Source organism: Eulemur rufifrons, chromosome 9 (genome assembly GCF_041146395.1).
Source record: "Eulemur rufifrons isolate Redbay chromosome 9, OSU_ERuf_1, whole genome shotgun sequence".
NCBI lineage: Eukaryota > Metazoa > Chordata > Mammalia > Primates > Lemuridae > Eulemur > Eulemur rufifrons.
In genome coordinates, this window is record NC_090991.1 from 15,355,842 (window position 1) to 15,375,582 (window position 19,741).

At 41.2% G+C, this 19,741-nt stretch overlaps 1 protein-coding gene and 2 non-coding genes across 4 annotated transcripts in view; 2 read left to right on the forward strand and 1 right to left on the reverse strand.

The window, feature by feature from the left end:
* CRK (CRK proto-oncogene, adaptor protein) overlaps nt 1-17,969 on the forward strand; it is a 30,649-nt gene extending 12,680 nt beyond the window's left edge. Inside the window, exons 2-3 of one of the 2 annotated variants that reach the window (XM_069483500.1) lie at nt 1,032-1,567; nt 15,402-17,969. In XM_069483500.1, coding sequence (XP_069339601.1) covers nt 1,032-1,567; nt 15,402-15,539 — 674 coding nt within the window. In that variant the 3' untranslated portion in view covers nt 15,540-17,969. The remainder of the gene's footprint in view (nt 1-1,031; nt 1,568-15,401) is intronic. The other variant, XM_069483501.1, reaches the window with a different exon arrangement.
* LOC138392792 (small nucleolar RNA U13) lies at nt 10,781-10,885 on the forward strand. Its single transcript, XR_011235063.1, has one exon. It is a non-coding gene; the product is annotated as a small nucleolar RNA U13 (small nucleolar RNA).
* Nucleotides 17,970-19,209: 1,240 nt separating the features above from the next.
* On the reverse strand, nt 19,210-19,272 carry LOC138392744 (U7 small nuclear RNA). Its single transcript, XR_011235022.1, has one exon. It is a non-coding gene; the product is annotated as a U7 small nuclear RNA (small nuclear RNA).
* Nucleotides 19,273-19,741: the final 469 nt, after the last annotated feature.

Consider the following 19,741-nt stretch of genomic DNA (forward strand, 5'->3'; position numbering starts at 1 on the left):
AGTATGCCCTGTGTCTAGAGCTATTATACACACATACACACATATTTATGTCTTTTGAATTTTAAGTGTTCCTAATAAGTCCTTCGTCTTGGATCTTCAGTGTGTTATCACAGTTTGAATATTTTAACATTTCTTTATTTCCCCAATGATCCTTGTTTTTCTTTTTTTATAATGTGTTTCCTTCATAGGGAACAATCTGGTTTCCATGTTTTATTTAAGTAAAGACATTAGAAATTGAGTTTTAAGCAGTTAGCTTCTTATTTTCTCTTTCTTGGCTCCTTGGTTCTTTTTGCCTAATTAAGCTCTTTTAGTTGTCCAAGATGAAATTGAGATCAGCAATCTTAGATCAAAAAGATAGTTTTCAAATGTTTTTCTTCTTTGGAATTATACCTTGTAGATATGAAGAGAACAGATGTATGAGCTCAGTATAATCTCTCCTCACCTCTTCCTGGAACAGCTATTGGGATCTTTGGAAAAAGAGAGCTTGCTACATTACCTAAGGTTGAAAAGAAGATTGCAACAAAACCTTGAACTTCATGCTATTCTGTAAATGGGGTAGCAACAGACATATTGGGAGAATGAACAAAAAGTCCCCATGTTGCACTGTCTTTGTAGTGGGAGAGCCCACTGTCCTGGCCCTCTGTTCCTCCTCTGGAGTCAGTGGTGATGGACATCTTTCTTCCTAGGGGATATTTCATCTTCAAAGTGTGATGTTTACATACTGTGAAGAGAGGAGTTATTTTCTTCTAAGATAGTTTCTTTTCTTTTTTTTTTTTTTTGGCGTATTAAATATTGACTAAATGTGTGTGGAAAGTGCTTACAATCTGCATTTCAGCTGGGCATGGTGGCATGCACCTTTAGTCCCAGCTACTTAGGAGGCTGAGGTGGGAGGATTGCTTGAGTCCAGGAGTTCAAGTCCAGCCTGGGCAACATAGTAAGACATGGCTCTAAAAAATAAAATAAGAATAAAATCTGCATTTCATCTGTAGTATAGTACATCTTTAAATAATACCTTGCTCTGTTTTTTCCAGCGGTGAGCCCCTCCAGACTCCGAATAGGAGATCAAGAGTTTGATTCATTGCCTGCTTTACTGGAATTCTACAAAATACACTATTTGGACACTACAACGTTGATAGAACCAGTTTCCAGATCCAGGCAGGGTAGTGGAGTGATTCTCAGGCAGGAGGAGGCAGAGTATGTGCGAGCCCTCTTTGACTTTAATGGGAATGATGAAGAAGATCTTCCCTTTAAGAAAGGAGACATCCTGAGAATCCGGGATAAGCCTGAAGAGCAGTGGTGGAATGCAGAGGACAGCGAAGGCAAGAGGGGGATGATTCCAGTCCCTTACGTCGAGAAGTATAGACCTGCCTCCGCCTCAGTATCGGCTCTGATTGGAGGTAACCAGGAGGGTTCCCACCCACAGCCACTGGGTGGGCCGGAGCCTGGGCCCTATGCCCAACCCAGCGTCAACACTCCGCTCCCTAACCTCCAGAATGGGCCCATTTATGCCAGGGTTATCCAGAAGCGAGTCCCTAATGCCTACGACAAGACAGCCTTGGCTTTGGAGGTACATAATGTGCAAAATGTAGAAAGAAGAGATCTGCTACAGGGTCTCCCTTTCAGACCTCTTAGAGCTTTGTAGGAATGCTGAATACGAGCACCAGCATTGTGATGTTGTTGTAGATGTCAAACCATTAAGTATTGATTTTGGCATTTAATGTTGGGTTTTCTCTTTTTTATAGAAACCTATTTTGGAATGAGTAAGCTTAAAACTGTATAACTGAATGTTCTGATTGATCTACTAAACATACTTTGACTACTTTAATAACACCACCTGAATTCACAGGAATTAACCTAAAATATTTTTTCTCATCTCCATCCTAATCTGTTTCTTGCTTTCTGTTTCTCATTGTCTAAAGAAAGTAGGTTCACACAGATTTGAGTATAATAAGTGGTCTCTATGAAAACATTTAAATGAAGTTTTTTCCCACAAAAACAAGTTTTTACTTTAGGGTACACGAGGTTCCTTACCATTAATAGTGTTCATCAAAGAAGAATTAGAAGGAAACGGTGAGGCATAGCATAGTACAAGTGTGAAGGGAATCATACCTAAAAGTATTAATTCTACAGAGCAGCAGATTTACTTGGTCTTTGTTGTTTTAATGCATTTTACAGGTGAGAAACCAGTTCTTCCTGAGGAGTTGATTTTTGCCTTTTACTGGTGAAATATCCTTGGTAGCCTGTCTCCTTCTTGCCAACCCTTACATTGTGTTAATTCCTTTATTCCTCTCTTTAGCACTCACAGCTTTGTCTCTTACCCTTTCTTTTTCCTCCCTCCCTCCCTTTCTCCCTTCCTTTCTAAGTTACGCAGAGCTAGTGGTTTGGAATAAAAACCAGTACAGAAGTGGTATGCATTCCCATCTTCCAGAGCCTACTGATACGGTGGCTTGAATGTAAGCAGGTAGCTAACTTTCATAAGCACAGGCTGAAGTTACGTGAGCACAGATTAGCAGAGAAGGAGTAAAAGCGTGTTTTCATAAGCTGAAATCTTCTCTAAGTTTTCTTTTTTTGGAGTCATGTTCATACACTGAGGAGTAGGAGCTGCCCTCTAAGTGGGAGTGTTAGCCTACCGAATAAGCTAGGATTTGTTTGAACCTATCTCCTATATTACTGGATTTGAAATTTTCCTTTAAGTTCTGATCTAGTGGATGCAAAGAAGGGTTAGTTGAGTTTTCTAGGTTTGACTGAAAAAAATGGGTGTTTTTAAAGTTTGTATTTTTTGAGATCGTGTTATAACTTAAAAGTATCATGTCTAGCTGGGTGCAGTGGCACATGATTATAGTCCCTGCCCCTCAGGAGGCTGAGACAGGATCATTTGAGCCTAGGAGTTCCAGGCCAGACTGGGCAACATAGCAGGACCCCATCCTTAACAAAAACAGTATCATGTCTCTGCTTTGATGAGAAATGACATGTGCATTATTTAGGCCACATCACTTCTTTTTCCCACTTAGAGTTTGGAGGGTAAGGAAAATAAATTTCTAGCCTCATGTTTTCATTTAAGTTCAGATGATGTTGACATCCAACACAGTGCTGTGCACATGATGGATGTGACTCTTGACATTTATTGCAGACCTTGATAGCACTGCGCTGAAGTCTGAAAACAGCATTCGTGGAACAAGCCAGCTAATACCCAAGAGAGAATAGTTATCACATTAATGTTGCTTCCATTTGCGTTTCCTTTCTCAAAGAGAATTATTTTTAATGATACCTGCCTTCATTAGAGACTTTAATGCTCAAAAATGGTTGAGCTGCTCTCCCTGCTGTGAAATATAAATCTTGTGAATTAAAGATTTGAGTAAGGGCTGGGCACGGTGGCTCACACCTGTAATCCTAGCACTCTGGGAGGCCAATGTGGGTGGATCGTTTGAGCTCCGGAGTTTGAGACCAGCCTGAGCAAGAGCGAGACCCCGTCTCTACAAAAAAAAAAAAAAAAAAAAAATAGAAAGAAATTAGCTGTACAACTAAAAATATAGAAAAAATTAGCCGGGCATGGTGGCACATGCCTATAGTCCCAGCTACTCGGGAGGCTGAGGCAGAAGGATTGCTTGAGCCCAGGAGTTTGAGGTTGCTGTGAGCTAGGCTGATGCCACGGCACTCTAGCCTGGGCAACAGAGTGAGACTCTGTCTCAAAAAAAAAAAAAAGATTTGAGTAAACCTGCCGGCCCACTGTACAGATACTTCCAGCTCTAGGCAGCCAGGCATGTTTCTAATCCTAGCTACTGGTAAAGCTGAAGCAGGAGAATGGCTTGAGCCCAGGAGATCAGCCTGGGCAACATAGGGAGACACCATCTCAATTAAACAAATATTTAAAAAATAAAAACTTCCAGGCTGCCAGCTCCCACAAGTTGTGTGAGCTAATTCCTTACTTTCTGTTTCAGAAATCAGACCACATATTCTGGAGTTAAAATTGAGGGAAGGGGAGAGATGGGCTAGATCCTGGGCCCTAGTCTGCCCGTGCCTGAACAGGAAAGCACAAGTTTGATGGGGTGAGGGATATCCTGTTCTCCTTAAGGGAATTATTTTGGGACCCTTCTCCTGAACAGACAGACTAGCATGTATTAATATATAGATCCGATTTGAGCTTGGCACCTTGACTGTGGTAACAATGCCATATTCTCAATAAATTCCTCTCTTTTTCATGTCCTTGTATGGTGCTTATTGCCCATGCTTTAGGCATTAATGCCCCACTTTGGTACATTACTAGCAACCCTAGCCCCAGAGCTACAAAGGGAATTCCAGATTTCTGACAAGTTATAAGTGCTCCCCCATGTTCTAATCAATATTACGATGGTTATTAAACTACTAAGGGTAGTAGACTAAGAGGCTCAGCAATCAAGATTTACATTTGAAAAGGGCTTGGATTGTGAAATGAGGGCGTGGAGAATACACACCACTACTTACCCAGTGGTAGAGGCTGGACTAGGAAACAATCAGTGGGCTCAGTCTGCTGAATGTCTTTTGTAAAAATATATTTTGAAAATCGCTTCAGTACCTGACATTAGGTTATTACTTGTTTATCAGTATTTTGTTTGGCCTTTTTTCCTCCACCTCTGGTAACTATTCCTCTTATAAAAGTTTATTAATGTCACTTTTAATAAAAAAAAGATTTGAATTGAAAACTAGCTTATGACTTCAGTAAGTTTTCTTTTGGTTTGGATACTGGTCTTGAGCTGCATATGTTTATTGCTAAAAATGGCCTCCTTTAAGTTGGAATGAATACCGCAAGTAGTAGCCTTAGAACATCATTTTTTATGCACTTGAAAAAAAATGTTGTTTAACATCAGAATTCTAGAGCTGGAAAGAACCTTAAGATATCCTCATTCAATATTTGGAAAAAATTGATGTTTAGGCAGGTTGAATGGGTCATTTAAGCTAGTTGGAAATAGCGATGTGAGAAACCCACATCTACCTTAGCGCCTTTCTGCCAAACCCAAATTCAGTCTGTGGTTCCTTCTCGTTTGTATCGGTGCTGCTCTCCTCCTCAGTGCAGGTTTTGCGTGGTTTCAGTGACAGCATATCCTCCATTGTGCTGTCTTTGCAGGGAGGCACAGTTCTTTCCTGTCTCTGGTTTTTCATAGGAACTGATGCCTACTCCCTATTGTGATGAGTCTGGGAGGTAAGAGTAGGAGACTCTGGCTTTCTCACTTTAGCATTTTGGTAAGAAAAACATGCATTGAGATACACTGATCAATCAATTGACCAGTATTTGTGTATATATCTCATATAAATGAAGAGTGATCTGGCCCACTAAAAATCCAGATCTGTAAACCAGCTAGGTACATTTTAGTGTAGTTTCAAATCATTTAATTTCATAATTGGGCAGGTCCAGAAGAAATATATAAGATGAGCTATCTTCAGACTGCCTCTCAGTGCCCTAAGAGTTCGCAGGAGGTGCCTAGAGAGAGGAGGAAGCTAAGAATGCAAGGCTCTGGGTTTCCCCCTCTTGCTTTAAACAAAGCAACTCTGTTTTTAATTGTATTATATATTGGGGTCTCTGTTAGATTTTCTTTGAAAAGGGTTTGTGTGCTTTAAAAAAAAAAAGGATATAAATAAACTATTCTAAGATCTACCTCCCCTCATCTTACGGATGGATGTTTCCTGTGTAGTGTATTTGCCATGACCAGAGTCCAGCGCTAGATTATAAGTTATTAGATATTTCCTCTTTCCCCAAAGTAGGGATATTCCTCTGCCCAATATAGTTCTGTGGGTCAGTCAGTCAGACATATTCTGGGGGACTGTAACAGTGAACAAGACAAAGACACCCTCTGTTCCGTCCTGGAGCTCCTGATAAAGACAGACATTAAAGAAATGCAGATATACTGTGTTTTGAAGGAGAAATGCTAGAAGTAACACTGGAACAGTGAAGCGGCATCTTTCAATTTTTGATCTTAGATTCCAATTTTTTGTTTTGTGTCTTCTTGGGAACTAGGATTGTGATATATCTTACCTTGTAAATGCAGGTGTTAAAAGTTTATTTTATGCCTCTGTAGACTTGTCCAAAACAATCACCTTTTCTTTTCTTCTTTTTTTTTTTTTTTGGTTCAGACAGGGTCTTGGCTTGCTCTGTTGCCCAGGCTGGAGTGCAGGGGCATCACTGCAGCTTCCAACTCCTGGGCTCCAGTGATCCTCCTCCCTCAGCCTCCCAAGCAGCTGGGACTACAGGTGCACAACACCATGCCTGGCTAATTTTTTGTAGAGACAGGGTCTCGCTGTTTCCCAGGCTCGTCTTGAGCTCCTGGCCTCAAGTGATCCTCCCACCTTGGCCTCCCAAAGTGCTAGGATTATAGCCATGAGCCACTGCTCCCTTTTTCTTTAAATGTACCAATTGTGTAATTTGCATTCTCTGATTCATTCTGCCATTTTCCTATGATAGATGATAAGACTCGAGAGTAACCAGGGAGCATCTCAGGTATTCTCAGGCTTGGACCTAGATAGGGAAGGTGTAAAGTGCTTTAGGTCCTCAGTGACACGCAGCGGTGACTACATCAATTCTTTATTTCCCCATGTAGAACTCCAGGAAACCTAAATTGTTAAGGCCTTTTGATCTGTGTGTGGAAAATTGGAAAAAACACCCCTCTGATGTATCCTTCTGTTAGAGAGAAAAAGAGATGAGAATATGAGCAGTGGCAAATCCTTGATGTATCCAGTTTGTCTTTTTCTGGAACTGTAGCTATAGATTTCTGTAGTGTTCACTGAGACAGATGTCTGCTTTCCCTCTCCCTTCCATCCTCTTTGGGCATCTCCTTCATTTCCAATCATAGAATCTCAATGGTAAGGAACTTTGGAAGTACCAGATCCAGCTCTTAGACATTGAAGGCAGGCCCTCTGGTATCTTCACAGATGATTTTTTAACATCCGTTTGAATGTCTCTACTTTTGGAGAACTATCAGCCACAACAGTGTCATTCAGAGGTTCTAAACTTTCTTGGTTCACAGCGCCTTTAGTGTCTCAGTATTATTTCACAGTGCCCCAGGCCAAAATAAATATGTAATGGTTCCCTTTATTAAGTAGCTAGGTCTAAACAACTTAAGTGTTTACATCCTAATAACCTAGTAGCCGTTTTAAAAGCTAATAAACATAATTAAAAGAAAATATTTTTATTTTGTTATTAAATGACCACAATTACTTAACTAATGAGATGTGTACATCTCTCAGACACTGCACAGTTTCTCAGACCTTGGGATCATATTGAACATTGCCACTCTCATTTCCTGTTTAACATTTATTTTTATGAGGCACTTGCTTCTTCAGTATAACAATTTCTAGTACCCAGCTTTGCAAAGATATATCTTTGAAAGGAATGTATTGTAATCTAATGTTGAAATTGGGAACTGCTTTGAGTTAGTAGTTCACGTGGCAAAGTATTGCTATGTTTCCCTCAAACATTTAAATTACTTCATGGCACCATGTGAATTTACTATAGTGCCTCCTGATACTACTGTTTGGGAACCTTAAGGCAAACTTATTGTATAAATGTTGAGCCAAAATGTACGTACTATGTACATTTTAGCCATGTACGGTACTATGTTTGGTACCTCCTCACTTTTCATGAAAAGAATGGGGAGTTTAGTATCAGGCATTATTAGTTGTTGAGCTAGAGAAGATCATTTCTGACTTGGACTATAACTAGGCTAAAGCCTATCTCCCAGGGTCTTGTGGGATGCTTAAATCTGAAAGACCTGCAGCTTGCACCAACACAACTCATTTCAGTCCATCTCTGAGGGAGGTAAATCATTAAGGCTGAATTGTCCTCATTTCTTTCGATTGATTTGAAATACTGTGGATGGACCCTAAATATTACCTATTCTTAGATCAGGGTCTGCAAACTTTCTGAAGGCCTTTGACAGCCTTAAGATCTCTATAACAACCATTCAACTCTGCCATTGTAGCAGGAAGGCAATCATAGACAAAACAACAAATGAGCTTGCTTTGTTCCAAAAAATATTTATAAAAACAGCAAGCTGGCTTTGGCTCACAGGTCCTAGTTTGCTGACCCCTGCCTTAGATTGCTGTAGTTTCCTTAACTTTATTTTCCCTCCAGCTAAATCTTGAAATATTTACTGTGTTTTTGGTATGTTTGAAAACGTTTAAAGATAAGGTCCCTGTATTGCTTTTCTGTACTTGCTTTTCTCTTTTATTTATATGAATTTGTGTGTGCTTCCCGACCTGAGCACACTGAAATTCTGCAGCAAATCTGGATCCGAGGAATGCTGGCAGACGTTGATGTCTTCTGGTCAGATAGTAGGGACAGAAATTAGAAAAGTGGTCACCTAGAGTTGCACCAGCAATGGGGGTCACACAGTTCCCTGATATTACCTGTATAGTCAACTCTAAAAATTAATGCCATTTGGATTCCATTTCTTTCTCATTATCACTGGAACTCATTGGTGAAGATCAGCTGGGTAATCTTTTGCTCCTGAACCAACTCTAGATTTGATTGTCTCTGTACTAGGATCATGACTGACCTTGAAAATTACGCAGAGCTTAGCGAATAAACCAGTGTTCATTAAGTTCCCTGGGAGCAGAGAAACTAGAGTAACCACATTTAGTCCCCTTTACAAATGACTCAATGATTTATGCTCAGACTTGCTCCTAAGAATGTGTTAAAGGATCAGGAGGCTGAGGACCAGACTGGACAATAAAACATCCTCAGTGGTGAAAGAATCATTAGGCTCTTTCCTTGGTAGTGAGGTCTACCTCATGAAAAGAAAGGTTAACTGCCTCGTAGTACTTTGTCCTTTGTAATGTCTTGTTCATTGGTAGTGCATATTAGGATTTTTCTTTCCTATTTATAACTAGATTTTTTTTTTTTTTTTTTTTTTTTTTGAGACAGTCTCATTCTGTTGCCCAGGCTAGAGTGCCATGGCATCAGCCTAGCTCACAGCAACCTCAAACTCCTGGGCTCAAGCAATCCTCCTGCCTCAGACTCCCAAGTAGCTGGGACTACAGGCGTGTGCCACCATGCCCGGATAATTTTTTCTATATATCCTTTTAGTTGTCCATATAATTTCTTTCTATTTTTAGTAGAGACAGGATCTCACTCTTGCTCAGGCTGGACTCAAACTCCTAAGCTCAAACGATCTACCCGCTTCGGCCTCCCAGAGTGCTGGAATTACAGGCGTGAGCCACTGCACCTGGCCCATAACTAGAATTTTGAAATCAGTAGTGTTAGAACTACTGGTATTACTACATTCACTGATTAGTGCCTTCCTTTATATCTTAAGATTGCAACATTTCTTGGGTAAGTATTCAGTTTTACTTTCTTTGTTTTTGAAGTAGTACACCTAGTTTCAAACCTGTATGCATCCTCCTCACCTTCCTTGGTCTGGTCTTCTGGAATTATGCTTTAGTAAGTTGGTGCCTAACAGGAGGAGAGGCACCGTTCTGGCTTTGTTTCTTTTTTTTTTTTTTTTTGTTGAGACAGAGTCTCACTTTGTTGCCCAGGCTAGAGTGAGTGCCGTGGCGTCAGCTTAGCTCACAGCAACCTCAAACTCCTGGGCTTAAGCGATCCTACTGCCTCAGCCTCCCGAGTAGCTGGGACTACAGGCATGCGCCACTATGCCCGGCTAATTTTTTCTATATAGATTTTTAGGTGTCCATATAATGTCTTTCTATTTTTAGTAGAGACGGGGTCTCGCTCAGGCTGGTCTCGAACTTCTGACCTTGAGCAATCCACCCGCCTCGGCCTCCCAGAGTGCTAGGATTACAGGCGTGAGCCACCGCGCCCGGCCAGGCTTTGTTTCTGAATTAGAAAAAGAACTGCACTTAGTGGAGCAAGGTGTTCTTAGACTGCCCTGTCCCCTCCAGCTCCATTCCTCTACCTGCCTCCCCCAGGGTTGACAGCCACCCCTTTTTCCAAACTATTGAAGAGCTAGGGCCTCATGTGGTATAACAGGAAGCCCTGGTCTCTAAGTATAGTCATGTTGCCTTTGGGACTTGTCTATTCTTGACCCCAGGAGAGTCCCCATGTGTTTTAAACATTTCAGGAGAAAAACCACATATAGTACAAAGGGTTATTTAATTTTCATAAAGTCTTCCTTGAAGTATTTGTACTTCAAGGCTATTTTGGGCACGTTAATTAGCCCAATTGACTGTTTTCAACTTTTCTCTCTTACCCATTTAAAAATCAGAATCAGGCCAGGTGCGGTGGCTCACGCCTGTAATCCTAGCACTGTGGGAGGCCGAGACAGGAGGATCGCTCAAGGTCAGGAGTTCAAGACCAGCCTAAGCAAGAGCGAGACCCCCCCCCCCCGTCTCTACTGAAAAATAGAAAGAAATTAACTGGACAACTAAAAATATATAGAAAAAATAATTATCCGTGCATGGTGGCACATGCCTGTAGTCCCAGCTACTCGGGAGGCTGAGGCAGTAGGATTGCTTGAGCCCAGGAGTTTGAGGTTGCTGTGAGCTAGGCTGATGCCATGGCACTCTAGCCCGGGCAACAGAGTGAGACTCTTGTCTCAAATAAATAAATAAATAAATAAAAATCAGAATCATTCAGTGTGAGCAAGAGCAAGACCCCGTCTCTACCAAAAATAGAAAAAATTAGCCAGGCATGTCTGTAGTCCCACCTACTTGGGGGGCTGAGACAGGAGGATCACTTGAGCCCAGGAGTTTGAGGTTGCTGTGAGCTGTGATGATGCCACTGCACTCTTACTCTACTCAGGGCAACAGAGCGAGACCCTGTCTTAAAAAAAAAAAAAAAAAAAAGAATCATTCTATCCTTTTGTAGTTCATAAGAATGATGATTGGATTTTCACACTTGTGTGTGAAATGTACCTCCCTCAAACCTTGTTAACAGCATCAGCACATTACCCATCTGACATAAAAGATAAAAATCAGAATTATTTCAGTTATGGCATCGCCTTTCTTTCATCTCCTGACATTTGGACTTCTCTGGCAAGAATCTAATCAACTGTAAAAAAAAGTTTTGTTGCACATGCTCTCTCTCACTTTTTTTTTTTTTTTTAAAGAGACAGGGTCTTGCTAGTTGTCCAGGCTGGCCTCAAACTCCTGGGCTCACACAGTTCTCCAGCTTTAGCCTACCAAGTAGCTGGGACCACAAGCACGTATTCACGCACAGCATAAAAGAAAAGGTTTTAGATTTTAGAATATGATGTGGTTCTTCTGAGTGTTTCTCTGTAGAGTAGAACCAAAAGAATCTGATGTGGTCCAACAGTCTTAATTTACACATAATTTCTTCCCCCAGTAATTTCTTGCCTTTTCTACTCATTTCTTCCTGAGAAGTTAGAAAGAAAAGGTCTGGGGGCAAATGAGCAAGTTTTGCTCTATTTCTTTCTTTCTTTCTTTTTTTTTTTTTTTTGAGACAGAGTCTCACTCTGTTGCCCGGGCTAGAGTGCTGTGGCGTCAGCCTGGCTCACAGCAACCTCAAACTCCTGGGCTCGAGCAATCCTACTCCCTCAACCTGGGACTACAGCTGTGTGCCACTGCACCCAGCTAATTTTTTTCTATTTCTAGTAGAGATGGGGTCTCGTTCTTGCTCAGGCTGGTCTCGAACTCCTGACCACAAGCAATCCTCCCACCTTGGCCTCCCAAGAGTGCTAGGATTACAGGTGTGAGCCACCATACCTGGCCTTGCTCTATTTCTTGAGAAGCTGGTGTGGTTCTGTGGTACCGGTAACAGCAAGGGGCTGGTCCACAATTCAACCTGCCTTTCACTTGCTAGAGCTCTGTGGGATGCAATTTGAAACTGTACTTTGAATGCTTAAGAATAAAGACAATATCACAATGAGAGAAAAGAGGGGTGTTTAAACCTAGATTTTGGTGTCAAGCAGAATGGTGGACTTAAGGCTATATCCTAAAGAATCATCTTCTACAAAACACCTAGAAAAGCTGAGTAAAACATAACAAGCATCCTTTTCTTGGCCGGGCGCGGTGGCTCACGCCTGTAATCCTAGCACTTTGGGAGGCCGAGGTGGGCGGATCGTTTGAGCTCAGGAGTTCAAGACCAGCCTGAGCAAGAGCGAGACCCCATCTCTACTAAAAATAGAAAGAAATTATATGGACAGCTAAAAATATATACATAGAAAAAAAAAAATTAGCCGGGCATGGTGGTGGATGCCTGTAGTCCCAACTACTCGGGAGGCTGAGACAGGAGGATCCCTTGAGCCCAGGAGTTTGAGGTTGCTGTGAGCTAGGCTGACGCCACGGCACTCACTCTAGCCTGGGCAACAGAGTGAGACTCTGTCTCAAAAATAAAAAAAACAAAAAAACAAGCATCCTTTTCTTTTCACTTTTTCATTGGGGTATGAAATCATTTAGCAAAATGTATTAATCTCAAGTATACAATTTGATGAGTACATGCATGTAGAACTGTGTGATAACCAGCCAAGGGAAAGTATAGAACATTTCCAGCATTCCAGAATGTTCGCTCATGCATCTTGTGTGTTTTTAATATCAGTAAAATAATGGATTCAGATACAGTAGATATTGAGGGGTATTAGCAGGGAAGATAGGCCTGATGTCATCAGACCAGCTCCTTGAAAGAAACTGACCCTTGAGTCCCCATCTAGAGGGGAGCCTAACCTGAGTGGCAGTTTAAAATTTTGATGTGAGCATATATATCCCCTCCAACATTTTTTTCTTTCTCAAAGTCAGAGACTTGTATTATTGTGGTTCTGGCCACCAGAATAGCACGTTATATGCCATGAGTGCTTAATAGGCAATACAAATAAATACTAAAAATACTACAAAAGTGCTGCACTTGATATAATTGACTTTAACATAGCAAGTGACTAGCAGCACAGAGACATTAATTTAGTAATGTATGCGTCTGCGCACACGTGTATATGTGTAAAGGGTGAGGGGTCAAGGGTAGTTGGGTCATAAAGAAAAATTCACTAAGGAATACTCGAATGCTACGGGACTGGTATTAAGCCTAGCTTCTTGCAACACTGCAAGATTTTTAAAAACAAGGGAATAGGCCAGGCACAGTAGTTCACTCCTGTAATCCCAGCACTTTGGGAGGCCAAGGCAAGAGGATTGCTTGAGCTCAGGGGTCAGAAAACAGCCTGGGCAACATAGCAAGATCCCTGTCTCTACAAAAAAATTAAAAATTAGCTGGACATGATCATGTGCACCTGTAGTCTTAGCTACTCGGGAGGCTGAGGCAGAGGAATTGCTTGAGCCCAGGAGTTGGAGGCTGAAAAATAAAAAAAGAAGGGAACAAGTGAGGTAAAGTCTGAGAACTAGGGTTGGGGATAAAGGAATAAATCTTACTAGCAAGTGAAACTGCACTTTGATGTCCTAGTCTTGCTGTCCTCAAAAGCTGTATGAAAATCTCTGCTTGTCGTAATTGATCTTCTTGTATGTCAGGAGCTTTGAATTGGAAAATTGCTGGGAGTAAACAGAACCCCCTGGTGCTATGGGCCTGCAGGGAATGGATCTGTTTGCAAGGATGGGCATACCATATCGTGGTTCCCTCTCCTCCCTTTCCCCAGTAGCCATATTCACATATTCACAGTATTGGCAGATTGAGCTGCTGCTTTTTCTCACCCTCTGTATCTTATCTCTAGTCTATTAGTCCCTTGTTTCTGTCCTCCTTCTGTTAGCATCCTATGACCCACACAACCACTTTAGGCCTCTGTGGTTTTCAGATAGTTCTTTAGGAAATAGCCTAATAGGCAAGTTGTTTTGTCTGTTAGTGAGATGAAGAGGAGGCTCTGGGCCTGGACTTGAATTAGCTTTGGCCAGAGTTGGCCTAGAGACACTCTTAGGGAACTCCTTTGGCCCTAAGAGCATAATTTGGAAGTTCCTGGTGTAGTAGAAAAAACATAAATGGCCAAATAGTTCTGGGCTCAAATCCCAACCCTGCCACTAGCCGTTTGACCTCAGGTATATCATGTAATTTCTCTAAACCTCTGTTTTCTCACCCATAAAATGAAAACAGTTCTGTCTTACAGGGTTATTATGAGAATTGGAAAATAATTTATATAAAATGTTCTCTACTATACTATATAATAGTTGGATAAATGGTAGTTATTAATTTAATAAAACCAAATGAACAAGGCCTGGTGCAGTGGCTCACTCCTGCAGTCCCAGCACTCTGGGAGGCTGAGGCGAGAGGATTGCTTGATCTCAGGAGTTTGAGACCAGCCTGAGCAAGAGCGAGACTCTTGTCTCTACTAAAAATAGAAAAATTAACCAAGTGTCGTGTGTGCCTGTAGCTATTCAGGAGCCTGAGGCAGAAGGATCGCTTGAGCCCAGGAGTTGGAGGTTGCAGTGAACTATTATGATGCCACTGAACTCTACCCGGAGCTACAGAGCGAGACTCTGTCTCAAAAAAAAAAAAAAAAAAAAAAGCAAAACAAAACACAACAAAAAACGAATGAACAGAGTATGCTGAGAACTCCGGTGTTGTTAATTAAAGGAGAGTCATAGATTTCTTTAGTCTAGTGACATCAATATTTTGCCACAAGGTGAATCCATACATCAGACCTCCTTTGTCTTAAGTTTCATAACAGGATAGAGGTATATCTAGATTGTTAAAGCCTTTTATGTTTGATACTGCAACAAGATTTTTTTTATAAATAGAATCAAAAATATGATAGTTGGGTTTTCTTTGGGTTTTTTTTTTTTTTTGGTCCTTTTGTTGAGTAATGATCATGTGCCAAGTGGCATTGAGGGAGAGTAAGGTCTGTCAGTAGACGGTGGAATTGAGGGGCTGGCAGCAGAGCTTGGGGAAGAAGGTGGGGGCTTTGCAGGGAGCTGGAGGGATTTAGAGTTTTGGCCTATCCCTGCCCAAGTAAGTGGTAAAAGGCTTGCCTTAGTCGGGAGGTAATAGGAACACTTAGTTTTCTGGGACCAAGTGAAGTGTGCTTGCCGTGATCGCCTTCTGCTGTATAAGCAGCAGTAGGACAGGCTGTGTGTACGAGAGTGGGCTGGGGGGTTGTCCTGCTGCCGATGCCAGGCGGAGAGAGGGCCTCTTCCCCTAGGCCAGGGTCTGTGGAGCAGGTGGGAAGTTGAGGGTAGTGGGAACAAAGAAAAGGAACACTAGCTCACTTAAGTTGGAATTGCTCATCCAGAGACACTTGAGATTTCCAAAAATTACCATTTTTTTCCTAAAAAGTATCATTTTCTAGGATCCCTTCTACTTTCTATATTCTCTGTATTTTTCTGCACTGCTAAAAACACTTCTTCTGCCTGCATTAACCACAAGTAATCAGTTTGGTGGCTGGGGCTGGGGAGGCAGCAATAGCCGTTTCTATTAACATCAGCCCTAGAGCAATCACATGGGCAGGGGATGTGTAACCAGAGGATGGAGTTTTTCGGCTTGCATTCTTAACTGGAAATAAAGTGCTCTCCTTATTCTCCTCCTGCAGGTCGGTGAGCTGGTAAAGGTTACGAAGATTAATGTGAGTGGTCAGTGGGAAGGGGAGTGTAATGGCAAACGAGGTCACTTCCCATTCACACATGTCCGTCTGCTGGATCAACAGAATCCCGATGAGGACTTCAGCTGAGTATAGCTCAACAGTTTTGCTGACAGATGGGAACAATCTTTTTTTTTTTTCCAACTGCCATCTATACAATTTTCTTACAGATGTCAAAAGCAGTCTAGTTTATATAAGCATTCTGTTACCTGTGATCTTTTTTAGACTGAACTACTCCATTCCTATTCTTATTTACCATATTCAGGGTACGAAACTGGAGGGCTTGTGTGTTAACTTCTGAATTGGCAATTTTAGGTGGTAGTGGCCATGCCTGTGTGTATCAGAAGCAATAGGTGTCTTGCCTCTTTTCTCTCAGGCAGTGCAAATCAACCTGTGGAAAACTGACAGCCAGGAGAGGAGTGTACACACTGCTTACCCTGATTTATTCAGTGGTTTTGTTTTCATTCTGAAACTATACTATCAAATGGCAATAGACTGTTCCCTTCCACCCCCATGAAGTAATCATGCACCGTGTGAATAGTACCCAGTGGGATTGCTTTTTCATTTATGGAACATGACCGTCGTATGACTCATTCTAACATTTCCAATCCTGAGAATTCTGAGAACACTACTAGAGGCATTTGTCTTCCTTCCTAGTCAATGCTTCATACTTTTTCTTGGGATTCTTTCAACCCTTGTCGTTCTTTTTCCCCAAACATACAAATAGGTTAATTTCTAAGATAAGTGTATATTTTCATTCCAGGTGAGAAGCAGTATGTGCAGAGCACTTTATTCAGTGCATAGCTTTAAGCCAGTATTGGATTCACTAAGTGGACAGCCAAACTCCCAGCTCTCTGCCTTCCCCCAAGGGATCCTAGTGGGTTACCCTGCTACAACTAAATAGACTCCTGGCTAATGGGATCCAGCAGGGCCATTTCTCCTAAGTGTCAGTATCCTAATAGGAGAATCTTGGAATTCTTAGATTTTACTTGGAGTGGGAGGACCAATCACTTACATTATTCCTTGGAAGGTTTTGGGGCCAAATTCTGCCCTCTGCATTACGTGCAACTTGTGTAAAAGTCAAGTTAGAATTACATGAGTTTGGGGGTAGGGTTAGAGCTTTGAAAAATGTTCGAACCAATCATGAATTACTTATGTATTAATTTCACAGGGGCAGAATAGTGCTTAAAGTACATTATGTTATAAACTGCCTTCATTTTTGGTTCTTTTTGTTTATGTTCGGGTTTAGTTTACAAGCCCTTTTAAGTATGGAATGATTTATATGGGGTCAGGTGCTTCAAAGAATAGACCTATGAGACCAAAAATGATCTAGGCTATTTAGACTACAACATGAAACTTTCAAAGTTAGTTCCCAGTCTATAAAGGCACTTACTGGTCTGGTGTGGTATGACCAATAGAAACACCTTATACTTTGCTTTGGACCTCATTGTAGAAAAATAATGTACCTTTCTAATTGTCCTGCATAGGTTAATATAAGTTTGCATTCTTTGAACACATACCAAGTCATGGTATCCCAGTGACTAGCACATTGCCAGAGTTGATGTGCAGATGTCTGTGTGAGCAAATGAGAGGAGTGCAGAAGCTTATTACATGGCACAGGGAAGCCAGCTGGCATGGGTTACGTACATTACCACAAGCAAACTAATGAGTTGACGCTAATTTAATATATTTTTACCTCACACTAAGGTAATGCTTGATGAAGACATTAATACTCAAGTTTCAAAATATTAGCACAGTGCTATGCACGTAGTGGGTGCTCATTATTGTTGAATGAACAGATTTGCAGTACTAGACTGAATTCCATCTGACTACTTTGTTAAATTTTCAGTTAGAGCATAGATACTGTAAAATCCAAATACACATTAAATCTTGTTTTCCTCAAAGTATGGCATCTAAAGTATTTGTAGAAAAACTTTGTCACAACTGATTTGAATGTTTGTATTTTCTTTTGCCTTTGACTATGATACTGGCTTGTGATGTCTCTTTGCACCATGTTAGTGGAACATGCAACTCTACACAAATCATAAGAATTTCTCAATGATCAGTTGTCCAGAGACATTACATGTACTGTTGGGTTGGATTTGGCTGGGTGTGGCAGTTATTGGACCTCAAGAAATCAAAGGACTTCTTATAAATATCTTCCAAAAAAAAAGCAAATGCTAGACTCCTGTTCAAGTGCATATGTACATTGTCACGAAGCAAAGTAAACTGAAATTGGCTGCTATATTTTATATAATCATTTCTGCAAAAGCCCATTTTTTTGGATACTAATATTTGACATGGTTAATTCTTATTAATTTGTTGGAATTGTTTATTGTTAATAATGCAAATAGATAATTTTTAATTATCCACAAGTAACATTTCACTATTAATGGTTTGAAATGAGTGATAAGCAAACCAATTTGAAATAAAATATGAACATGTGCCATTGTATTATAACACTATACACTTTCTTGACAGTTAAATTTTAAAAAAAATGTTTTTTTGTAGCATGTATTGTATATGTTTATAGTATATGTAGTAAATAAAAATATGGCCAAATATTTGGCTTGGTGATCTTTTAGAGAAAGTAATCTTTGAATATTTTTCACAAAAGAGCTAAATCTTAATGCCTAGGGAATAGGAAGTGTGTGCCCTCAACAGCCTATGAACAATCATGTAATAAGATAAAGAAGTAATTATATACACTCTGTGGGTGCTTATTAAAGATAAGATTAACCATTGGTGATATTTTTAAAGGTCTCCACAAGTCATCACATATTGATTTAAGGGGAGCATCAAAGAAGAGCCATCATATAAAGATCTGGAGACTGAAATGATATAGAGAGATAACATCAGACTTGTCCAGAAATGGATATATGTGGGCAAATAGTCCTTGTGAGTTTGAGGGGGGAGGCTAAGAATTTGGAGCTTTGCTGCCATTCATGTCCTGAAGAAAATGAAATGGGAAGATAAGGTAAAGGGCAAAAAAGAACTAGCTGTCAAGAAGTGGGGTTCGGCTGGGCATGGTGGCTCACGCCTGTAATCCCAGCACTCTGGGAGACCAAGGTGGGAGGATTGCTTGAGCTTAGGAGTTTGAGACCAACCTGAGCAAGAGTGAGACCCCCATCTCTACCAAAAATAGAAAAAATTAGCCAGATGTGGTGGGGCATGCCTGTAGTCCCAGCTGCTCAGGAAGCTGAAGCAAAAGGATCACTTGAGCCCAGGAGTTCGAGCTTGTCGTGAGCTTTGATGATGCCACTGCACTCTACCCAGGGCAACAGAGTGAGACTCTGTCTCAAAAAATAAAAGAGAAAAAGAAAAAATAGATAGAGCCATTTCGTGTACAGTGTGGGCCACATAGACCCTGTCTCAAAAAGGAGCAGTGCTTGTAGATCCTCCAAGGATACAGGCAGAAAGTGAGCAAAAATAAATGCATGCCCAGCTGGCTCATGGTCAGGGGGATACTTCCAGTGTTTTTGTGGTTGGCCCGATTTACTTAGGGTTTTTTGTTTTTGTTTTGTTTTTGAGCTGGGGTCTCACTCTGTCACCCAGGCTAGAGTGCAGTGGTGTGATCATAGCTCACTGCAACCTCGAACTCCTACGCTCGTGTGATCCTCCTGCCTCAGCCTTGTGAGTAGCTGGGACAACAGGCAGGTACGAGCACACCTGGCTAATTTTTTTTTTTTTTTTTTTTTTAGAGGTGGGGTCTTGTTATATTGCCCAGGCTGGTCTTTTTTTTTTTTATTAATTTTTTTTAATGGGTCTTCCTGTGAGGACCGGAAAACCTGCTAGACAAATTTCTAAAAGAGCTGTAACACTCCCTGGCTGGTCTTGAACTCCTGGCCTCAAGTGATCCTCACCCTCCTAAAGTGCTGGGATTACAGGTGTGAGCCACTGCACCCGGCCTACTTAGGTTTTAGACCTGCTTTGAATCTAACAAAGTGGGCACTCAAATGTTGACTAAGTAGTCAAAGGTAAACTGGCTTGGATCAACCTTTTGTATCATCTTGCTTCAAATGGGGAAATTTTGTACATTTTACCTTTCTGGGGGATGGAAAGATGAATAATTGTCTATTAAATAGGGAGGTAGACTTATTCAAAGCCCCGTTTTTTCCCTTTAGGGAAACTTCCTGGAGTTTCTAGCCTCATTGCAAGCTGATGGGTCAGGTGAGCTACTTCAAGGCTCTAAGTACCAGCAAGGGAACTAGAAAAGTGGAGTCCTGAGGTGAGGTCTAAGATGGGCTCCTCTTTTCCCCTTTAAGCTGGGAAGTGTCTATGGAGCGGTGAAA